Source organism: Thermobia domestica, chromosome 14 (assembly GCF_964235325.1).
Source record: "Thermobia domestica chromosome 14, izTheDome1.hap1.1, whole genome shotgun sequence".
Taxonomy (NCBI): Eukaryota; Metazoa; Arthropoda; class Insecta; order Zygentoma; family Lepismatidae; genus Thermobia; species Thermobia domestica.
The window spans coordinates 122,552,521-122,576,478 of record NC_137467.1 but is presented as its reverse complement, the minus strand read 5'-3'; the positions used below and the strand labels follow the sequence as shown (position 1 = coordinate 122,576,478).

At 36.9% G+C, this 23,958-nt stretch overlaps 1 protein-coding gene across 1 annotated transcript in view; it reads right to left on the bottom strand.

Annotated features, from left to right (window-relative positions):
* Positions 1 to 23,958, bottom strand: part of Ankle2 (ankyrin repeat and LEM domain-containing protein 2) — a 72,307-nt gene that overhangs the window by 35,113 nt on the left and 13,236 nt on the right. Inside the window, exons 3-6 of the mRNA XM_081738795.1 lie at positions 17,089 to 17,265; positions 14,696 to 14,898; positions 12,845 to 12,983; positions 6,674 to 8,087 (exon numbers count right to left, since the gene is read on the bottom strand). Of these exons, the coding sequence (XP_081594921.1) occupies positions 6,674 to 8,087; positions 12,845 to 12,983; positions 14,696 to 14,898; positions 17,089 to 17,265 (1,933 nt within the window). The remainder of the gene's footprint in view (positions 1 to 6,673; positions 8,088 to 12,844; positions 12,984 to 14,695; positions 14,899 to 17,088; positions 17,266 to 23,958) is intronic.

Below are 23,958 nucleotides of genomic sequence, written 5' to 3'. Positions count from 1 at the left end.
ATGACTTAAAATTCTGTAAAATTACCAGGAAGAATTGATGAATGCAGCTGTAGTGTATGATACAACGAAAGCAGGACAGAAATTAATGTTTATTAAGGTATACTGGTGATAGTAAACATGACAGTTGTGCATGTAGCGATGTACCTTATAAAGCGTTGAATGATAACATTCATAGAAAAGAAGATCAATACTATCTACTATGGTATACTTATTGGATAGTTTCCACATACAGATTAAAAGAAAAAAAAAACTATTCCACATACGATACATACACTGATAATGGACATGAAATTATTTAATTATTATGCCTTATTAGTATATGGCTTTCTCACACTTCCCAACTGAAATAACTCAATACTGTATTGATCACTTTGGCGGGGAGTGGAGAAAAGACAAGATTTGAATTTGATATGATGCTCCGACAAAGATGATATTCCACCATTAGAAATGCTGGTAATATATCCTATTAATGCTGCTGATTGCTCCATGTCGAGATTGTGATGTAACAGTAACTGGTGCTTTATACTAAACTTCAACTGATTATGTACCACAAGTTAAAATGTCTGTAGCTACTTCATTTCACGCTAGCATTAAAAATCTTTAATTCATTGCCTTATTGCTTTCTTACTTTAGAAACGAATATTCAACACAAATTCACTGTTCCAATAATATGCGCTTTTAAAATATAGAACACCGTGTAATTAGAAGTGCGAGCACCTATAACGAGTTACTTCTACCGAGTACAAGTATGATAATTTAAGAACTACAAGTGTTCACCATGTTTGGTTTGATTGGGCTTGTCAGAGGGGAATTTTCCGGATCGTTCAAGGGATTGCCAGACAATTTATGAAACGTTACTATAAAGTAGAGGAGTATTTTTGTACGTTAGTACAAAAGGATTGCACTGGGTTAACTTATACAGTCCTAGTAACATTAGTCTCGATAATTACCCAATCTATCCTGGTATAAGACCGAACAGTCCGAAATCAGTATTTCGCGCAGTACGAAATCAATATTTCCAACTGACTTTAATGTAAAATGGAATAAAATTATTGTAGATTCATATATTCGCTTAAGAAAGAAAAGAGTTCGTACATAAAACACATTTCCCAATTCTGAAGAAGTGGTTGGTTGTCAGGCTTTCTCACACACACGCTTCACATTATAAAGGTCACCAAGAAAGTTTCGTCGCTTTTTTACCCATCACCTTCGAACATCGATATGTCACCTAAGACTTACCTGGAAGATCAAAAATAGTTCCCATCAGCATCGACGACCTTCTGCCAACGTTCTGGAAGGCCATGGATTCCATCGCGGTAGAACTTGGTGGGGCGTGAAGCGAAAAAGGTATCAAAGTGCATTTTGCACCTCTACTAGGGATTTCAACTGACGTCCTCTAAGGTGACTGACCAAGGATTGGAACAGGTGATAATCGGACAGTGCAATGTCCGGGGAGTATGACCGGGGAGTATTTTCCATCTAAGGCGTAGAAAGGTGTCTCGGGTCATCCTAGTCACGTGGGGCTTCGTGTTGCCCTATAACAGGAGAACTCCTTTGCGATTTAGAAGTGTTGGCTCCAGAGTTTTGAGTTTTTCTTCAACACGGCTCAACTGCTGACAATACACAGTTACATTGATGCTCTGACCAGCTGATAGCAGTTCCCGATGCACGATGCCGCGAGCAGTCCACCAAACCCACAGCAAGTACCTTCTGATGCAATGCTGGATTGGAACCGGTTCATGGGATGCTAACCAATGATGACGGTGCCGTGAAGCTTTGTACAGAACCCATTTCTCATCACATGTCAACACCCTATCCAGAAATGGCTCCTTCTTCAGACGAGACAGCAAAGAAACAGGTGTCTGCTCGCGTTGCCTTCTGGCACTGAGTCAAATCATGTGGGACGCATCGACCCAACTTGCAGTGCTTCCCAAGTTGATGGAGGTGCTGCCGAATGGTTTCTCCACTCACACTAAATTGTAGTTCCAGTTCCTCACATGTCTAGCCATTGTTCGCCTCAATTGTTGCCTGAAAATCTTCATTTTGTACATGTGTTGGTCTTCCGGCACGTGGTGCGTCTTCGAGTGTTTTGACACTGTCCTTAAACGTGTTAAACCACCGCTGCACTGTCCGCGTAGTAACGACACCCTCACCAAAGGCCTAGCATATCTTCCGCCCCATTGCAGCGGCGTTTGACCAAGTTTGAACTCGTACAGCATACACGCCCTTACGACGCTCTGTGGAGATCCCATGTTAATTCACTCTGTCCTTACACAAGTTCACAGTGTTACTGAACTGCCACAACCAGGTAGTATGTTGGATATACCCACACCAACACCTGAGCTTCGCCTTATCTCCATTTGCATTCAGCTCACGGTGTGTGGGCCAATTGAACACAGACCTCCACAAAAAGCGGCAGAACCTTGCTTGGTTACCTTTACATGTTCTTCTCAGTCCGGTTGGCGACAGTAATTCGGCGAAACACCTGCATCGTTACAAAACGAGATATCGTGTAGTTTGGAAAAAGAAAACTAACTTTTTAATGTTCTTCCACTTGCAATCTTTTTAACAAAGAAAACTTATATTAAAAAATAAACGTTCACTAAAGTGTTTTGTATACTTGTGCTAAAAAAGCAATCTAGAGCCAAAAATTGGTTATAATTACATTCTTCGAAATTCACTCATTCTTACCAGAATTCCCTGTCTTTTCAAATTTCCCAACTTTTTCTGGTTTTCCAGGTTTGTCGCCACACCGAATTCAAATCATATCTGCGAAACGACAGCAATGACTTGTCCACTTCATACTTCTATCAGTCTATGCATCATTTATTCGAATATCACTTTATGATAAAGTCTCTCTCCGAAAGGAAATCGCAAGAGAAAACAATTAATTTCAGTGCTGAATGAAAATCACTTAAATCTGAGACGTTGTACGCTAGTTTTCTTCCTATCCTTTCAATCTCTTACGTTCTCTTGTACTCTGAGTTTTAGTTCTCGATGTTTGACTTTATAAAAATCCTACTGCCAGCGATTAACAACCGAGAAAACTGTCTGCTCATTGAGTAAACAACGGAACACCAATGACACCAAGACAATGGAGTTAACGCCTGATCGAGTAGAACACAAGGTCTGTTCTTTGTATCTAAAAAGAGTAATGCGTCCCATTTGTAAGATGTGAGGCCATATTTTTCCATGGGAAGGAATGAACACATTGAATACTGTGGCATAGTTATGATGTAGCATCAATTTTTAGGTTTTGAAAAATATTCATTCTAGTCGATGTTTCTTCAAAATTATGCATAAGGATGTACTCACCAATATTGTTTACTTCAGCTCAGTGAGATCTATGGATTCAAATACGTTTCACCTTCACAAAGAAAAGGCACGACTGGGACTGCGAATCGAACTCGGCTTTACAGCTTATCGTGCTGATGCGTTAAACACCGTGCTACCCAGTCTGCTACCAGAAAAGCTATAAATTCTTTTACTCTTGAAGTCGGTGCTCACCCACTCAAACGACATCAACTGCATCATAACTGCTGTGCTCGGACAACCCAGTGTGTATATTTCGAATACCTCTGACGGTTGAATTATACGATAAACGAAATAATAATAATAATAATAATAATAATAATAATAATAATAATAATAATAATAATAATAATAATAATTACAGCAATTCCTCTATACGTGCGAATTCAATAATACACGGTGCGGCATAAGTAACGCCCTTTATTTTACGAGACATTTAACTAGTGAAATAAATTTGAGTAATTAAGAAAATAGCATTAATTATGCCGCACTTTGTATATAAAAAGTGAAAAAAAAAATACACGACTGGACCGGGAATCGAACACAAGTCTTCGCCATACCGATGAGTTAACCACTACTTGGGTAACCTGGAGACTGGGGTTCAGTTCCCGATTCATCATTTTTATACTGTTTGTGCATAATCGGATTTGCAACTATAGAGAAAATCACTATAAAATCAGCTATTTTTTTTCCATGTACGATAATATTAGTTTATTTAATAAATATTTTATATAATAACGAACGGAGATAATCTGAAAGTATCTATTATTAGGTTAAAGTGGTCCATTGACACAATGCAAATTCATATCAGCCTCACTTCTGTGGCAATAAGATTTTGTTTAAAATAGATTGCCTCTATATAAGAGTTAGTCTTCATTTTAAGATAAAACAGTTACTATAACGAACGAGATTCTAAAATGACTAATATTCATTCTAGCAAACCCAGTGTAAATTCCAGCAAAAACAAAAGAATTAAGTCAAAGTGCCTCATCCAAAGAAAACAAACATTAGTTTCACTACAGTGTAAGATAACAGATAATTGAACTGTCAAAATGTAATAGATATGATCTTTCCATTTATAGTATTACAAAAATAGTGCAATATGATCGAATTCAAAATGAACACAAAGCTGACTTTTGGTGAAAGCTAAATGGTTTAAGCCATGCGATCATATGCTATCCGATTGTACAGTACGTCTAAAAGAATTGCATTCAGAATCCGCTAAATTGCATTCAGAGAGGATGCATGCAAGCCTAAGAGATAATATGCTATTTAAAATAAACAAAGCTGGCAGATTAGAGTTATTTTTATCATTTTAAGCAAAAGAAATCTAACACTTCAAATTGCTGATAAATTTACTTAATTCGACACAAATACTTGAGATTACCGAATAACAACTCGGCAGCTCTGAAATAATTTCTCAAAACTTTACAGTTGAGCTCAAGCTCCAAAATTCACAACTAAAAGCGTGTAAAGACTCTTCTGTGCTTGGCAAGGTGAAGAATAGCTTTTAACACTTAAAATCTAAAAGTCTGTTCAATACATGTAAAGATTTCGACAAAATGTAATAAAATTTCTAACACCACTGCTTGTGAATATTTAAAACTAAGAAGAAACGAAGCTGGACAAGACAAAAGAAGGAAACGATTTTCGGTGGGGAAAGAATTTCTTACTACTCTTTCTGCTCTCGATCACACACTCCTGACTTCATACCAAAAAATATACTTAACAATGGATAAACAAAATTAGAAAATGAAATGAAATCTTTGAGTTTTACGTCCCACGTTTATGCCGGTTAGGCTAAAGGAGACGGCGATGATGAGAAATGAATGAAATGGTGGAATGAAGAAAGTGGGAGGAAGCGGGAGAACCCCGAGGAAACCCACGCACACGGTGTTTGTCCACCACAAGGTTAACTTGGTAGGGGCTGGGATCGAATCCGGGACCCCAAACACCAGAGGTGAACGCTCTACCACTGAGCCACCGCGGCCCCTAAACAAAATTAGAATATGCTCACATATGCATTTGTATGAAAATCTTGAAATATAACATTTGCTCATTATTTTCTATTTTACGTGTTACATACTAAGAAAATAATAAAAGTACGGACGGAATTTTTAACGCCACTACCTATTAAATTGATGGGTTATTTCTTGATAACAAAAAAATATAAGCGTTTCGTAAGTTTTCTTCAAATAATAAACGTGTTCTCAATTTTGATTACCGATAACCTGATATATTTCACACTTTCTCCCCTCAATGGCTGAGATCTCTTCCGAGACATTAACGTACCAAGCCATAGTGCATGTTCTGTGCAGGGATGATCTCATAATAAGAGTGCGCACATTCAGATTTTTCCATATCCCCAAACTGTTCTGATATCAACCTAGTGAGCATCCTCGGGAAGCCTGGGAACGAACATTCATTCTTTCTCGATTTAGGTGTCAAACTTAATAATTAATGTCTCGATACTGATGTACACACCAAACGTACAAACAATATGCAATATCTCCATTCAAAAAAAAAAAAAAAAACGAAATCTTTGTTTTACGTCCCACGATTATGCCGGCTAGGCTAAAGAAGACAGTGATGATGAGTAATGAAATGAAATGGTAGAGTGAAGAAACAAGGGAGGAAACGGAGGAACCCCGAGGAAACCCACGCACATGGTGCTTGTCCACCACAAAGTTCACTTGGCGCGCGCTGGGATCGAACCAAGGACCCCAGTATATCTCCGTTCAGTAAATGTCATTTTCATCCCATGAAATGTTCACCACCCTACGACTTCGTCATCGGGGAACTTGTACATGCAAGCATTCCAATTTAGTGGAGTTCATCTAAAACGCTTTACGGTAGATATATTTTGTGTTCTCTCTTCTCTGAAACACATATAAATAAACCTGCTGTTTGAACAGGTCACGATTCAGGATACAAGATAAAACGTTAATATGGGAACGTTCATTGTGTGAGTTATAATAGTTGTATTTGCAGAAAGAGTTAAATTCAGAATCATAATGCGAATGCAATTTAGTAAAAGAAAATGGTTTAAATGTCTAAATATACTGTATAATGCAATACAAAATACAATAAGTTCGTAAAAAACGAGAAATAGAAGGGGAAAAATCGGTGGTATAGCACCAAGCATAAGGTTAAAGAAGATAATTCCAGTTCGAACACTGAACTGTTAGATAAAATATACTCACACGAATACACAGCAAAAGAATTAATGCGACATATTTTGATCATTATAGTACTATACATGATATAAAAACTAGTGCGAACCTAAGAAGTTAAATTGCAACATTGAATAGCGATACATAAATTAATTTAGTCATAAAATTTAGTTTCAAAAGTTTCTTACCTGAATCTGCTGAGTCATGCTCATGAAATATTTTGGACTGCACTTCTTGTTCTGTGGGTTCTCCAGCTCCTATGACATCTTGACTGTTTCCATAACCCTTGTAAAATGACTCATTTCCCTTTTTAACTTGTTTAAAAGTTACGTCTTTCAAATATTTGTCATCAACTAAAAAGGTAAAATTGGAATAACCATCCACTTCATTTTTGGCACTTGATGAATTAAAACTTGTATTGTCCTTATGCTTAAAAATAGTGTGATCACTATCGCCTCCACCACCAGGATGCCAAATGCGAATTTTACTTTCATCATCCAGATCATCGAAGGTTAATTTTCTCGTAACAGAATCCAACGCTCGAAGAGTTTCCTTCTTCGAAAACTTATTTGAACCATTTTGATTTAAACGGAACATTCTTTTCAGAGATGCTGTTTTGCGATTATTTCTTACGAAGTTTTGAGTTTCCCAGTGGCAACTACACTCTTCAGCATTTGCCCATAGTTTGTCATATTCTTCTTCTACCAGCAACTTTGCAGCTATTTTGCTTTTCTCAGATAACAAATCATCATGTCCTGAGTCGTCATCTGAAGTCAAGGCACTATAAAGGTTTAAGACTAAACAGTTGATATGGTTAACATTAGTTGCACTGCTACTTCTATGTTTCCTGTACTGATCTACGTTATCTTCTTCGTCTGATGAGAATACCGTTTCAGGATCAGGAAGCAATACCTGCTCCAAAGCAGATACTACGAGTTTCAGTTCTTCTTCATTTAAAGTCTCAAGAAGTTTCATAGCCACAATCATAGCTATTCTGGAATGAACTTGCTGGAAATTAACACTTGTAAACTTTGAATCATCTTTGTAGCTATTAATTAGATTTTGAAGGCACCTGACTTCTGGTTTCAAAATTTCTGTTACCGCTATAGCTACATCTTTGCATTGAACAACATCAACAATAGACTGTATCGCAGTTTTGATCCCGTTTACGATTCTTGTTCCGAACACTTGGCATGACTTCTCCACATACAAAAATGGACTTTGCATTGTTGGGCCTCCACTTTCCATCTCTGTTTTAGTTGCTGGTTCCCTACTGATTGAACAACTCCGGCCATCATTTGCCTTGTTTACTTCTGTGTCACAACACACTTTACTTGGTTCAAAAGAAAGACACTTGTTCCCAGAGTCATATTTCTCGGATAACGAAAATCCTTTAAAAGCAGAGCACAATTCTGATATGGGACTTAAGGGACATGTACTCTGAGTTTTATTATTCATAGCCTGCCCTTTAATATCTGAACTATCACAATCATCATGATTTTTCCACGTTTTAATTTCGTTCTTTGCAAAATCTGCCTTGCTCTCTGTTAATAACGTTTCGAGTTTTTCGGTAACAGCAGCACTATTTAGATTTACAGAGCGCTGGAAAGAAAATACAAAAAGTTTATCTCAGTAAATCATCAATCACACAAAGATCAATAACATATAAACTAATTTATTCTTTATTCCCTGTCCTCATTTTTCCCATCATTTGTGAACTTCCTTGTGGCTATATGGTTAGCATACAAGCCTCGAACACGGGAAACCCGAGCTCGATTCCTCGTGGGAGCTGAAATGGTTCGGTTAAGCTGTAGATCCATGTTTCATATAGCCTAGGTGATGAACGAGATTCTAAACTCTATATTAACCAATCTTCCCATTATTTACTTCACCGTACGTATTCATATTCCAAACATTTCACCACAACTTGAACACCTGTTAACTTACTTTCTCTCTTTCTTACGAACTAATATAATCTAAAACAGAAAGTAATGTAGTGATATTCAAAAACTCAAGAATAAATGGCATAAAGACCTCAAAATATTATTGAAACAATCACCATATAACTACCAATATTCTTTCGTTCTTCCTTTACCAGTGAATTGATGGTAATACCAGTGAATACTTAAACTGAACACAAGATGCATGTCGTTAGCAAGATGAAGACTTACTATTGTCCTCTAAATTACAGGAAAAGCTAAGCAAGTGCAAAATGAATCATCAAATGACAGCAAGAACAGCATACTATAGCGGTGTAGTGCTACAAAGTACACAAACATTAGATCCAATTCACATAAGTCTTTGAAAAAGAAAGAAGTGTCAAATATGTTTTATCAGAGCTTAATGTGCAGGAAATATACTGAACAAAGCTATTAATCAAATATATCCAAAGATGATTTAGGAAAATTTACTGTTCTTCATACCAATCTGGGGCTCAGCAGGACAAATAAGGCCACAAAACATCAAGACCTTAAATAATTCAACCATATTAGCAAAACATTTATCAACTGGGATGGAAATTATACTAAGCACGAAAACTGGCTTTAACTAATTAATAAATTCATATTAATATGAATTACTATAGACTATACACATATCTACAGCATGCTTAGAGATTTTACTATACTGCTGATTTTTCGAAGAAAAAAAAATGTAGGAAATGTTTTGTAAGACGGAAAAGTATCAATAGCATTAACACGTTGAATTTTGTAGTTTTCCCATGAAGCTGCTATAATAATTTTGTAAATAATAATAAAATTAAAATGCAATATTACTGGACCCTTAGCATAAAACCCTTCGAAGTGGCCGCGTCGGTCCCTTCTAAGTGGAAAGTCTCACCAAAATCGGTGCAACGATCTCCTAACGAAGTAACGAAACACAGGAGACATGTAGGTCAAATGGGATCTGCGCGGCCAGTTAAGAAAGGTAGGTGCTATGGGACCTACACGACGCTCAACGTGTATGAGATGTCTGTTCCGTTCTTCAAATAAAGGGTGAATGTTTGTACGCTGAGTCAAGGCCATTCTCCCTAAAATTAACGTTACTTTCTCACTTGTTTGAAAGACCTAGGTTCATTCTTTCAGTATTTTTAGTGTAATCATTCTCTTACTTGTGTTCTCTCTTATTCAACGTTGATAAAAGGAAAGAAAAATAACAATTAAAATATAAACATTGAAAGAGTCTAACCGGAGAAAACGAAGGCTCCGATAATATCATCTATATTTACAGTAATTTCAAATGTGTTACAAATAAAGAAAACCACCACATATTTTCTTTATCCTATATTAACAATATTCATCCTATTTGACTAATTATCCCTGCATACCTATTATCGAAGCATTCTAATCTTGTTAAAACCAGCTTTTTTTTTCCTGTGAATACCTTCCAGCTGTCATGGTACAAGTAGTATCTTCATAACTAAAGCTAGGAATTTTAGAAGCTGCATCTTTTTTTTTCTTTTTTTCTATTAATATATCCAAATTAACTTGTCTTGCTAAGAAGACATTAAATAAACACTTCTATGTTTTTGTTACTTTTTTCAATTAAAGCACCTTTTTGCACCTTTCCTCAATATAATCACTTTTTAGAACTTTTGCACTCTTCAGAACGGTTGATTGTTCTTGTCAAACTAACAAGAAAAAGTATCCGTCCGTTACTTATTTGTCAGTGTAACAGCCAGTGTTTTCTGTCACTTACACATTCAAAACTCTATTATACGAAAAATTCACAAGATATTGTGATTTTGCCCAAGTACTATTTGGTCTAGGAATTAATTCGTGCGGGTGGACAAGAGATGGCGCAACGAACGGAGCGTCCTACAGTTCCGTGTATCCACACATCTGTTGCAAACCCTTGTCATCGCGTATCGTTCGTAGTATAGGGCAGTGGATTAAAGCGTCAACAACACCAGTTTCTAGTTAAGTGAACATGGCGCAATTTGTGCCTGATAAAGTGTTTTTGCGGGGTGTCCTGCTGCATTACTTTAACATGCAGAAAAGTGCGACTGAAAGTCATCGTATTTTGGTGGAAGTGTATGGTGACCATGCTCTAGCTGAGCGAACGTGTCAGAAGTGGTTTGCACGGTTTAGAAGTGGTGATTTCGGCTTGGCAGACCAAGAGTGAGCTGGACAGCCAAAAAAATTTCAAGACGAAGAATTGACAGCATTGCTCGAGCAGGATTCGTGTCAAACGCAGGAACAACTTGCAGCAGCATTAGGCGTTGATCAAACAACAGTCTCCAAACGCTTGAAAGCCATGGGAATGATTCAAAAGATGTCACATTGGGTTCCACATGAATTGAAAGACAGAGACGTTGAAAGACGAAAAACCATTTGCGAATTGCTGCTTCAACGACAGAGCAGAAAGGGGTTTCTGCATCGAATTATTACGGGTGATGAGAAGTGGATCCATTATGAGAACCCTAAACGAAAAAAGGCCTGGGTGAAACCAGGTGAATCAGGTCCATCACAACCAAAACGAGATATTCACTGTGCAAAGGTTATGCTGTGCATATGGTGGGATATGAAAGGTGTGGTGTACTATGAGCTGCTGCAACTGGGTGAAACTATGAATGGAGAACGTTATCGACGACAATTAATGCGTTTGAAGCAAGCTCTGGCCAGAACACGACCAGAATGGGAGAACAGACATGATAAACTTATTGTTCAACATGATAACGCTCGCCCACATGTCGCAAAACCGGTCAAAACCTATTTAGAAAATGTCGGATGGGAAGTTTTACCCCACCCGCCGTATTCACCAGACGTTGCTCCTTCGGACTACTACTTGTTCGATTGCATGAACAACGATTTGATTGGACAGCGGTTTACTTCTTCAGAAGATATCGAAACATGGGTCTCTGACTGGATCGCTTCCAAGGATGAGGACTTCTTTCGCCACGGAATCCGTACATTGCCTGACAGATGGGCGAAAGTGGTGGCTAGCGATGGACAATATTTTTCTTAAGGTATTTATGTATTTTGTGTTTGTACTACAGCTTCAATGTATGCGTACCAACCGCACGAATTAATTCCTAGACCAAATACTATAAACATAGCTTTAAAAAGCAATACCAGAGTCATATAATGAAATAGGTCTCTTTTAAAGGAAATTTTACTTTCACTTAGGAAACTACTGGTCCTTCCCTAGTTACCTTACACTTATGGTTTGTATATCATCATTTTCGGAAAGACTGACAAAAACAAATACCTCTCAGATGAAAAATTCAGCCATGTTTCAGCCAAAAAAACACATTTGGGAACACCTAGCAGTGTCCAAGGTGCAAGTACTTCCACGAAAGGCACAGAAAAAAAATGCCTATATCCTGAGACGTTTTTTGAAATATTAAAAAATGGGGTAGTAAGTATGAACAGGTAAGTTGGTTGCTCCTGGCAAAGCTAATTCAATAAGAAAAAAATGATTTTCGAACCAAAAATATAGTGAAAAATTTATAAGTAAGCCAAACCTTCAGAAGGTTCCTGCTTGTACCCTAATTACGTTAAATTTATAATTCGTACGTACCTGTTTTTTGAATGATACTACATCGGAACAATTCTCGGAACAACATGTTGTTTAGCAATCTGTGAGACCTTTGCGGGTCTCAATGTCAGGTACCTTTATCAAATGTACCCAAAATGAATTACATGTCGTAGATTACATATATATATTCAAGTTTTCGGAAAATATAAAATATTTTCAGGAATCAGATTTTCAGTAAGTAAAATATTTTTATTATTATTTTTTCTTATTTATTTATTTTTGTATGAAACTTCTTTTGCTTTTTATTTGTTCTAACATTTTATTCCGCATTGTGAATCCTAAGTCCACTAGTCTAATTCATACACCTTTTTCTTCTTCCTTTATCAAATGCGCATTCTTTCACACTCTTGCATGTCTCTCTTTCTAATCTCATGTCATCTTTATTATTCTTTATTCTGCTTTCTTTTCCCTATCTCCTATTTATATTATATTCCTTATTACTATAAAGTGCTCCTTCCTGTTTCTGTTTTATCACTGTTTTCTGTTCTTCTCGTTTTTTTTTTCCTATCTGTCTAATAGTATCTACTCCCTCTTTTCTGTATGTTCTTAGTCCTCTTTTCCGATATAATAAAACCATTTCAGTTTATTTTATAAATTGTTCTATTAACTAGTACAATCAGAAACAATATTAAGTATAGGTTGAAGCTATCATTTCTTATACTTCTAACCTATATTTCATATTGTTTCTGACTGTACAATATATATATATATATATATATATATATATATATATATATATATATATATATAGATATAGATATATATAAATTATAACTACAGGCAAAAAAAAAACAGAAATGTAACCTAATTTTATAACGTACCTCTTTGTTCGCTTTTTCAAATTTTTCTCTAAGGTACTTTTCCAACTTCGCAAGGCCCTCTGGTTCTGATAAATTGCTAAATGTCCCTAAGAAGGACCAATATTCTCTCCACTTTACTTGGAATTCTTTAGCTAAATTTCTGTAAAAGAAACAAAAATAATTCCTTGACACTACAGAGCTACGAATAATTAAAGAATTTTGAAATTACAACTATCAATTTAATGTTAAAGACTAGGGCCGTTGTAATATTTATGATTCAAATATTCAGTGTTTCAAGAAACTTTCTGTGAACGATTTTGTAACTTCATTTAACATGTATTTAGCACCTTTCCAATGTGTTAAGTGCTGCACAGGAAGATACGGAACGCATTTACTTTCAGTCTTGTTAAGGTGCAAACTGTTAACTATTGACATCATCAACGAATTTCTTTACAAGACAAATATGACAATTTTACGTACCAAAATGGAATATTGTTAAATATATTCAAGGGATGTTCATTTAATTAACACCTTTTCTTCTCAAAAAACTGGCTCGGAATTCTCACCATAGGTATATGTGGCAACATCTCATGACGACGTAACAGCATTATCATTATTGCAGCCCAAATAATGCTGCGTGAGACGTGACTGAATGCAGTGTGCGGATTGTAAAATGGGTGAAAAACAATCTCATGACGACGTAACAGCATTATCATTATTGCAGCCCAAATAATGCTGCGTGAGACGTGACTGAATGCAGTGTGCGGATTGTAAAATGGGTGAAAAACAGGAGGAACGAATCTTGTGTTAAATTTTGTTTTAAACTTGGAAAAACTGCTACAGAGACGTGGGAAATGATACAAGCAGCCGATGCATCAATGAGATGCCCAACGACCTAGTGGTTTGCATGTTTCCAAAAAAGTGGAATGTCTATGGATGATAATGTCCGTTCTAATCCCCCGTTCGTGAGTCGAAATGAGAAAATTTCCCCAGGTCGATTGACTATCTCTGACACTGAGGTGTTAAACATTTTCATTGGCTCATGTCACTAAATCTTAAACGGAGACTTAAATAGGATGCCGTGTGTATCAGTAAAATTCGTATCGAGGATTCTTACAGGGCCAAAAAGGACCCCCATTTGAGTTATCATCAGCAGAGAACCGGAGGAAACAGCCGCTAACGGCCCAACATTCTTTGCCAGTATTGTCACAGAGGATGAATCAAGGGTTTACAGGTCAAATCCCGAAACTGAAATAACGTTATCCCAATAAAGCCACCTGAATCCCCGAGACCGAAAAAGGCCAGGGTCCGATGCCTGATGTAACTGTCACTGATAGTGCATTTAAACATGATAGATATCTGCATCAAGAATTCGTTCCAAGTTGCCAAACTGTCAATAAGGAAGTTTACACAATTGTGTTACAACTGTTACGAGATTCCGTTCGTTGTAAATGGGCGGATAAGTGGGCGTTTGCACCATGACTATTCTCCGAATCATTTCAGGAATGATGGAAAATTTCTTCGACAAACACTGCATCTAGCAATACTACTACTCCTAGTTTCGTGTGAATTCTGTTCCCTAAAATCCACCTTAAATGAGAAACCACTTAATACCATCCAGGACGTCCAAGGTGACACAACAAGGAAACTACGGCGCAATCCACGACAGGTATTATAGGGCTGCTTCCTGCGATGACAACAACGCTGGAAACAGTGTTTACACGCAGCACGAAGTACTTTGAAGTCAAACATGAATAGGAGGTAGGTAGTCCATAGGATTCTTTACAGCATCAGCCCGCGAATTAAATAAACAACAGAAACAATACCGAACATCTACCAATCTACCAATACCAATGTTTCATCTTCACTTACCTTCCTTCTCTTTCAAGTCCTTTCTCTGCATCATTCAGTCTTGAGGCTGCCGGATTTCCTTTCGGTGAGGTGATTTCTCGGTTAACTCGGAGTCGTGGAGGAGTCTTCCACTTCTTATGAAAAGCTGTTGCATTATCTTTAGACATTGGACCCGCATATGCTTGTACTTCTAGTTTCGGAGACAGAGGATTCTCACTGAAACTCTGAAAGTTATATTATAAAATAACTTATAGTATACAACACTATATAGTTAAAGAAGTCAATGAAAATATATATACTGCACAAAACTGTTCACTCCTAGTATTCAACTTTGGTAACTTGTTAATTTTGACAACTAACATTCTGCTGTCGGAGTCACTTTACTCCTCCCTTAACTTTGAACATCAGAATGATTTTTACACCTTCTATCACTAGCATGCGGAATTTTCATCCATAATATTTTTTTACGATATTTTGAGTATGAGAGTGGCAATATTTAGTAATACTTCATAGGCACTATTCGAAAAATTTTCATACACTATATATGTTGTACGAGGTTCACACCAGAAGTACGTGCCGTTTCGTACTATTCCAAGAAAGAAAAAAAAATATAGAGAACTACGTGTGTCTATTTCTCAACAAATTCTACCTCTTTACTGGTACACAGCTGTCATCGCTCCGTTCATTTTGTGTAGCATGTGGCACAGTCATCTTCGGGGGTATGTTTCAGATACTGGAAAATAGCATTTCCCAGGGATGACAAAATGACGTTCACGAAAAGTATCCTTGAGATTTGGGAACCAGAAGTCACTAGGGCTAAATCTGTCGAGTAGACTGGGTGTGGCAGAAGTTCAACACCATGGTCAGCCAAGAATGAGGTCAGAACACTAGCACAATGTGCCGGTGGATTGTCGATGTGGAGGATGAAATTGTCATTTGCCATTTGTTGTTTCTCAGCTAAAATTCCCTACCCAAAAGTGTTCGAAAATACTCGCCCCTAATTGTATCACGTTTCGGAACAGGCTGGGACAGTATTACTCTCTGGGAATTCCAAAAAGATAGCGTACAGCACCTTCTCATTGCTTGCTACCAGTGTTTCCGCCGCATCGACTGTCTTTTTATTTCTGGGTTGAATAATGGACTCTGTTATTCATCCATTGTCACAACACTTTTTCAAGAAATTGCGTCCTCTTCTGGAGCGTGTCGAACTTGCAAGACTTGATCGAATCCTTGCCTCTTTTTGACCGTTATTAAGCATTTGTAGAACACAGTAAGAAGGAACTTTCCCCAGTTCGTTTGTAATTCGTTTACTGTTCCCATTGTTAGCCCCAGTGTGTCACAAATCTCCTGGATGGTGACACGCCTATCTTCAATGATGAAATTTTTAACTCGGGTAATGTTAGCGTCAGCTGATGCTGTTTTCGGACGTCCAGACATTTGCTCATTTTTTACACTCGGTCTCCCTGCTTTTAACTCACGCACCCATTTTCTAACAGTGTTTTCTGCTTCTGCAAAAGCAGTATCACCACACACAATCTTCAAATAGCGATGAATATCGGCTGCAGAACGTCCAGGTGTGTAAGGAATTTCACAATTACCCGTTGCGAAAATTCCATGTTCCCGGGCAGTATCAGAAACACGTCTTACTTGTTCAGGAACTGACTCAACTGCTGACATCTAGTAAACAAACCCTAAACTGCTTAAGAGATAAAGGACGGAGGTGTCCGGCGTCGCAGTTCTTAATGGCACGTACTTTTGGTGTGCACCTCGTACAATAAGAAAACTTCACTAATAACTCTATGGCCTCTGGAACTCGGAGGTTTAATGCTGCATTCACATTGACACCAGGAACATCTGCTGTAATGCTCATATGTGTGAATGTACGACGCATGGTTACATGGTGTTTTACGTTGTCAGCTGAACCACCGTGCTGCACCCGTGAATCTTGTTCAGTAGCTGAATACAAAGCTTACTCCGACAGCCAACCCTGCGCAGTTCCGCTGACAATTCATTACATGCCCTCATTGACACCATTCTTGATGTATTACCACTACAACTGCCCTCTAACACTCCACCATAGCAATCTGTACCAGCCTTCGGGGACCCCACGATCAAATATTTGTCGTAATTATCTGATAAATCTCGGTATTTACCCATCGTTCACACCACTCGCACCACTGACGGACTACCTAGACCCGTAGTTTTGCGCTACCAGAGTGTGCGCTTCGTTACTAGAAAATTGGTGTGATAGTAAGGTCAAATTCACTATTCGGAATAGTAGTTACAATTCGGTAATTAGTTGGTATGTATTTCAACGGTGACAAATTTCCAACTCAAGAAATTAATTGTGCATAGTTACAGTTATTCAAAGATACGCAGATTGAAAAAAATGATTGTAAAGAAAGATACCATACCTTCTGTCCTTGTAAATTGTCATCAATGGAATTGTCTGGAGAGAAAGGATCTCCTATCACAGGCTGTATTTCATTATCTTTCGATCGTAAAACAGGAACAAAATAACGCTCATCCAGCAAATTTTTAATTCCTACCACCATACTTTGACTTGGGTTTGTCACTCGACTACAAATCAACTGGAAGAGAGTAATAATATATTAAATTCACGAATAAAGATTTCAAACTGGTCTTCTTTACACTATTGTCTATGAGTTATTCCAAAAATCTTTCCAAACTCTTTCCTATTCAAGAATATATTCTGTTATGATTTTGAAATGTGATTAATTTTCAACACTCAATTACGAGGAGTGATCAGAAAGTAAGGTTACAAAGTACGCAGTGAAACTTCAATATATTATTTCATACAACCAATATAGCAAACAATACATTAGGTTACTTTTCGACATAGTCTCTATATCGGTTGAGGCACATGCCGCATCCTGGGATGAGTTTAAAGATTCCCTCCTGGTAAAGATCCTGTCCTTGCCACGAAGTGTTTCGCCTCCTTGTCAGAAGCGAAGCGACGGCCTCCTAGATGCTCTTTGAAGCGCGGTAACAGCTGAAAGTCACTTGGAGCGAGGTCTGAGCTGTAGGAAGGGTGGTCAATGATGTCCCAGAAGCTGCTTCAACAGCGTAGTGGTCTTCTGGGCTGTTTTCTCTATTAGACACAAACTTTCGACACCATTCTGCGTCATGCTGACGAGACATTACAGTCTCTCCGTAAACCTTTACCAGTTGCCAGTGAATTTTACCCGCGGTTAAATGTTTCGCACCCAGAAATGGAATAACTGAGCGGACTTCTTCGCGAGACCAGTTTTCCAAACGAGTCGCCATTTGTGTTTACCAACAATTAGCGGCACAGGTGGCAGATTGCTGAAACTTTGTACAGTTGCCACCCAATGTATTAAAATTACCACACACTACTCATTTCTTTATAACAGACAAAACTCCAGAAATATTGGTCTTTGTAACCTTGATTTCTGATCCTTCCTCTTAATTTAATACAGGCAGCTTTCAATGTACGTTATTTAGAAGTGTCTAAATCTTATACGCTTAACGATGTGGTACAAGAAAAAAAATAAATTGTTTATCTGCAATTAAGATCAATTTTTGATATAATTGATGCAAGAAATTCAAGCTTAAGGCTGGTTTAAAGGGACAATTTCTGCCGATAGATGACACCACAGTCTTCGTATCTCTTCCATGTATTTATTGTCTTTCACGAAAATTCACGATTTCTCTTACAAATTTCAACCTAGAGACTTCAAATTTTTTGAAAAGAAACTTCATAATCTATCGAAGGCAATAGTCCGTGCCGATTCTTTTATTTAGAACTTTCTTCATTGTTGAAATGGCTTGATTGTTGAAATGGATATCCAAACCTTTAACAATGGAACTGTTTCAACAATGAAGAAAATTCTAAATAAAAAAATCGACACGGATTGTTCCCTTTAATAGGTTGTGAAGTTCCTTCTCTAGAAATTTGAAGTCTCTAGGTTGAAATTTATAAAAGAAATTGTAAATTTTCGTGAAAGGTAAAAAATACATGGAAGAGATACGAAGACTGTGGTGTCATCTATCGGCAAAACTTGTCCCTTTACACTAAACTTAATAAACACACAAAATTTACCATAAACTGTTAATGAGACTTTAATTCCTTTATTTGAAATCAGGACTTAGTAATACTCCCATCTTCTGCCACTATATTATATTCATCGAGGGTTGTACCTTATAGTTTGCTTAAGGAACTTTTAACAATGTGATGAATATACAACCGGATTAAAATAAACCTGTCTGGACTTTCATTTTAAGGCATTATATTCAAAACCATAGGCGGAACATTTGAATGTTTTACTTTATTGTCTAGTCAAGAAGATGACCATTGTTTTACTCTATGTACCGATAAAATGGAACAGCCTGCAGAAAACACGAAACCTGTACGTCGGATTGGTAGCACACTATATTATTATTTAATGAGTCACACTCAATTTTGATGGAAAAGAAAATTTTCAAGAGCTGAGATGCAAGAAATGCTATGGGATTCGACACATCCAGAGGTTATACGGAAAGATGAAAAGATTAATAATGGAACTGGTTAAAATTTTAGAAATTAGTGAAGGAGGCTGTCGGTGATAACTTTGAATACAGTATATTTACTGACAGGGTTGGCTGGTTTAAACCAAGGTGGTTTAAACCAAAAAACGAAAAATGTTCGTAAAAATGTAAGTGTTTGTAAAATCTTGATGAACACCCATCTGTGGTTTATCACGTTTCGCTCCCGTATATTATTCGTATTATATTCAGTCCTAAATTTCCTATTCATTACTCAAAGAGATTATAATACAAAAGCATTTTTTTTAATAAGTTTATGAATATTCCTTTTGTGATTTTTTTTTTTAGTTGTTATTATTGTTATGTAATTGCAATCAAAGAAAAATTCTAAATATTGTTTCGTTTCAATGTTTACTATTGATAAAATACATCGAAATGCCATACTTTGTGTGTAGGGGGGGGGGGGTGTCATACAGACCCCACGAGAGGCATTTAGTGAAATGAGAAGTATTTTTGGTATCTATTTATTTATAAATGAGTGAGCCAAAGTGGACTCAAATAATTCGTATCTTTATTCACTTTTCTTACTGATATCCAAATTAAGTCGTTGTATTTCTTTAATTTGGACCAATAAAAGTCATTGTTAACTAACTTGAACTAAATTAGTTCTTCTGTACTCAGGGTTTGAAAAAACCCGGGCTTTTTTGAAAAAGCCCAACCCACCTGAGCCCATACGGGTATTTTCGGGTTTAATTGGTTTTTTTCGGGTTTAATCGGGTTTTTTCGAAATATTTCAATGTCTTTGGGGTAAAAGTGTTAAAATGTGATTTATATTTCAAGATTGTTATTGTCACAACTTGCAACAATTTTCTACTTACTGCTGTTTTGAAAAAAAAAATGGCCGCCATTTTGAAATTTTACATTCGATCGCCAAGAAAATCTATACAGCAAATTTAGCATATCTCGTGCTAAATTTCAACTTAAAAGACTGAAAATTGCGCTTCGTAGCGTGGATACTCGCTGTTTTGAAAAAATGGCCGCCATTTTGATATTTTACGTTGGTATGCCGCCAAAATCTATACAAAAAATTTAGCGTGTCTCGTGCTTGTATTTTGAAAATTTTAACTTAAAAGGCCAAAAGTTGTACCCTGCAGTGTGTGTGGTAGAGGCAGACAAACGAGTTGAGTTGATTTTGTGTTTAACGTCCCTTTCAGCAGCTAGGCTATATGAGACGGGACCTACTGATTAACGTGGAATCCGAACCACATGAGCTCCCTCCGGGAGGCAAACCCGGGTCCCACGCTGAAGACACGTACACTAACCGCTTAGCCATGAAGGAGCTCGGCAGACAAACGAACAAATGTAGATCAATTCATCCAGAAGCCTGACTGACGTTCGCCAAATATGAATACCAAAAGGGGTCTATTAATTTAAAACAAAGATACAATTCATGTTGTATGAAATACATAAATGTTTTAAAATGTCTTATATGAAATTAACATCTTCCAATAAACCTGCCATATTTTCTCCATGAGAACATGGGACACCTCAGATCCCCCCTTCCTCAACTTTCCAACACAATGCAATGAACTGTAGCCCGGTTATGAACAAAAGTATAATAGGCCGCGATGGCTCAATGGTAGAGCGTTCACCTCTAATGCATGGGGTTCCTAGTTCGATCCTAGCTCGCGCCAAGTGAGCTTTATGGTGGACAAACACCTTGTGCGTGGGTTTTCTCGAGATTCTTACGTTTCCTCCCACTTTCTTCATTCTGTCATTTCATTCATTTCTCATCATCACTGTCACCTTGAGCATAGCAGGCATAACCGTGAGACTAAAACTAAAAGATTTCATTTTATTTATTTTTTTTTTTCAATAATATAATAGGCATGTGCTATAAAAAAGCTTTACAGGAAAACAAAATGCAAATTATTTAAATCAGTGGTACAATCTATTTTCAATATTTTTGCGCGTTTAGCAATATTTATTTACATGGCTGTATCTGCCAAAATTACGTTCGTCAATTTAATCTGATGAAAATCTGATTTTTCTCCTTGTGTCGTGTGTAATTGTCAGGACCGGATTTACAATTTTCTAAGACCTAGACCAAAGCACAATTCTGTTCCCCTAGCCTCTGAAAAAGATTATAATTCTTGTTAACTTATCTAATGTGTTGCTGAAGAAAAGGTTAGTCATCTTCCCTTTTTGTAAATGTAGAAACACTCAAAGCCATTTTTTTTTTTTTTTTTTTAATGTTGCGGAGAATATCCGAGTTTCCATCAAGTGCAATGGTAAAAGTAGCATTGCAAATTTCGCTCGCTACCAAGTCGAACAGGGTGGTGTTATAGCTTCCTCGAAACTGTTACATGCAACAGCGTACTGTTCATTAACTAATTATGAGAGGATTCCCAGCCAATGTCAGAATTTTTTGTTTTTTACTTTTCGAATAAGCTGATATTGATAGCAGAAATGGAACGGAGTTAAAATACGGGATATTTCGCTGTCCCAACTAAATTTACGGGGAGGCGGGACACTCGGGCCCAAAAGCGGGACACTCCCGTTTTGTACGGGACGTATGGCAGGCTTAAGCGTAAAATAAATAGTTTTATTGTTGAAATATTCATTTCCGATCCCTCTGCGTTTAATTCGGGAATTTCCCGAGCACTTCTTTCACGGCGTGTACATCAAAACTTCCACCAGTACAGAAATTTGAACTCAGCACTTGAAATAGTAAGCGTTACATAGTCTTCGGAACCCCGAGCATTAAGCTTCTTAAATTTGACAAGAATTTTTACACTATTGCTGGTGTTGATTCTACAGAATGCTTATTTGAAGAGTAGCAACAAATGACTGAATTAAACTGTTATTATTGGAAAAACAAATTTTAGTTGAAGAACCTTGTGTTTTACATCAAAGGTAAGAAATAATACTAATAGTTTTACTAATGTATTTACATATGTACTATTAATACCGGCACCTATGACCTTAAACCCGTCAAACGTATGAGTGATAATGTCCTTCGGTGTCGACAAGTCGACGAGCATACTATTCACGGAAAATATTTTCTAAAGTACAAAATTGCTTATTTTACTTCAAATAGGCTATAAGCATAATCCATACATTAATTTGTTCTATAACTATCTTAAGCTGAGGTAAGCTTTTTTAAAATTCATTTAGTGCATTCAGAACTTATAAAGGTCTTATGCTGAATGTTGTTGTATACCTTAACGTGAAAGCCTCTAATAATTCGCCCAAGGAAAGTCTAAAATCTGATAAAAATCACTTACAATGTGATCACCTTAGTTGTATCAATAATATACTAACAAACAGGTCAAAAACCCAGGTGGGTTTTAAAGTGGGTTTTTTCAGGTGGGTCCAACCCGAAAAAAACCACTGGGTTTTTTCGGGCTGGGCCCATTTGGGCAAACCCTGTCTGTACTCCGTAGTACTTTGAAATTGTCCATATGTAATTCTGTATAATAGTTTCACTTGTGCAACTGTTTATCTTTTTGTCCTTCTGAAATTACTCTTGACAGTTATATTAAGAAGCATGTAAAGATCAGTACAACGCATTTTTATCAGGATTCCTTCGTGAGTGAGTCGGCAGACGTATCGCATTTGTGGCCAATTAGTCCTGGTTCCGAGTTCAAATGGAGGACAATTTCTCTCGGATGTAACTCGAGAAGCGGTTTTGGTTCCGCTTTAAGCTTATGTGACCCCTTCCAGCATAACCCGGTTGTTGCATAATAACATCAAGGCGAAACAAACTTATTTCTGTCCATATATGATATGAATATATAGAGCAAATTATTTAAACCAAACAAACCTGGTTCAAACCAAAAAAAAAAAAAAAAACATTTTTTTGTTTTTTTCAATAAAAACCATGGTTTTTGCCAACCCTGTTTATTGATATTAAACGTTAGAGTAGTATGGATATATGAAATGATGTGTATGGAGACAGTGCAGCCATGCAGTATAATAAGTCATGTCTGGCTGCATGAGACAGAACTATGGATAATAATAAATATCAAATAAAATAAATAAGAATAAAAATAACTGTTAGGAAGATATTGTATTCTATTTTTAAGGAGTATGTTACTAAATTCTGAATGCTATAACTGGAGACGGAGTACAAAAGGAATCACTGCAAATGGTAAAAAGATGTATTCACGAACGTTTGGTTTTATCCTATTGCTATGAAGTCGGCCGATACATATATCAATAGTTTCTGCGTCATGATAGGATCATTCCATGTATAATCAATAAATAGAACTGGAATTTCTGACCGAGGCAATGATATTGTGACAAATTCTAGCCTCTTGTGTCATAGAGGCTCGAAAATTAGAAAAGAAAGCTAGAAAAAAAGGTAAAATTTTCGCAAATATCGCGAACTTTAATTCATCGCTGCTCCTGGCTTAACTAACGTAAAGTTGATTCAAGTCTTAATTCAAAGGAAATAAAATAAACTTTCTAATATGTATCACATCACTAGATTCAGACAATTGCCTGTTCAAGGGTCCACAAGTTTGAACCTGAACTTTTGAAGATGCATATCTGAGATTTTTTGGGAGATTTCGATATGTACTGAACATATGATTATACTGTAAACATACAAGAAATACAAGCTGTGATGGTAAAGGAAAGTAGTATAAAATTGATTCAGATAAGAGAATTATTTTGTAAATTGAAGACAGCAATACAGACTTAGGTAGAATGTCGAAGTTACTATAATATTATTTTCTCCATCATACTGAAAAACGTAAACTGATAAGAAACAA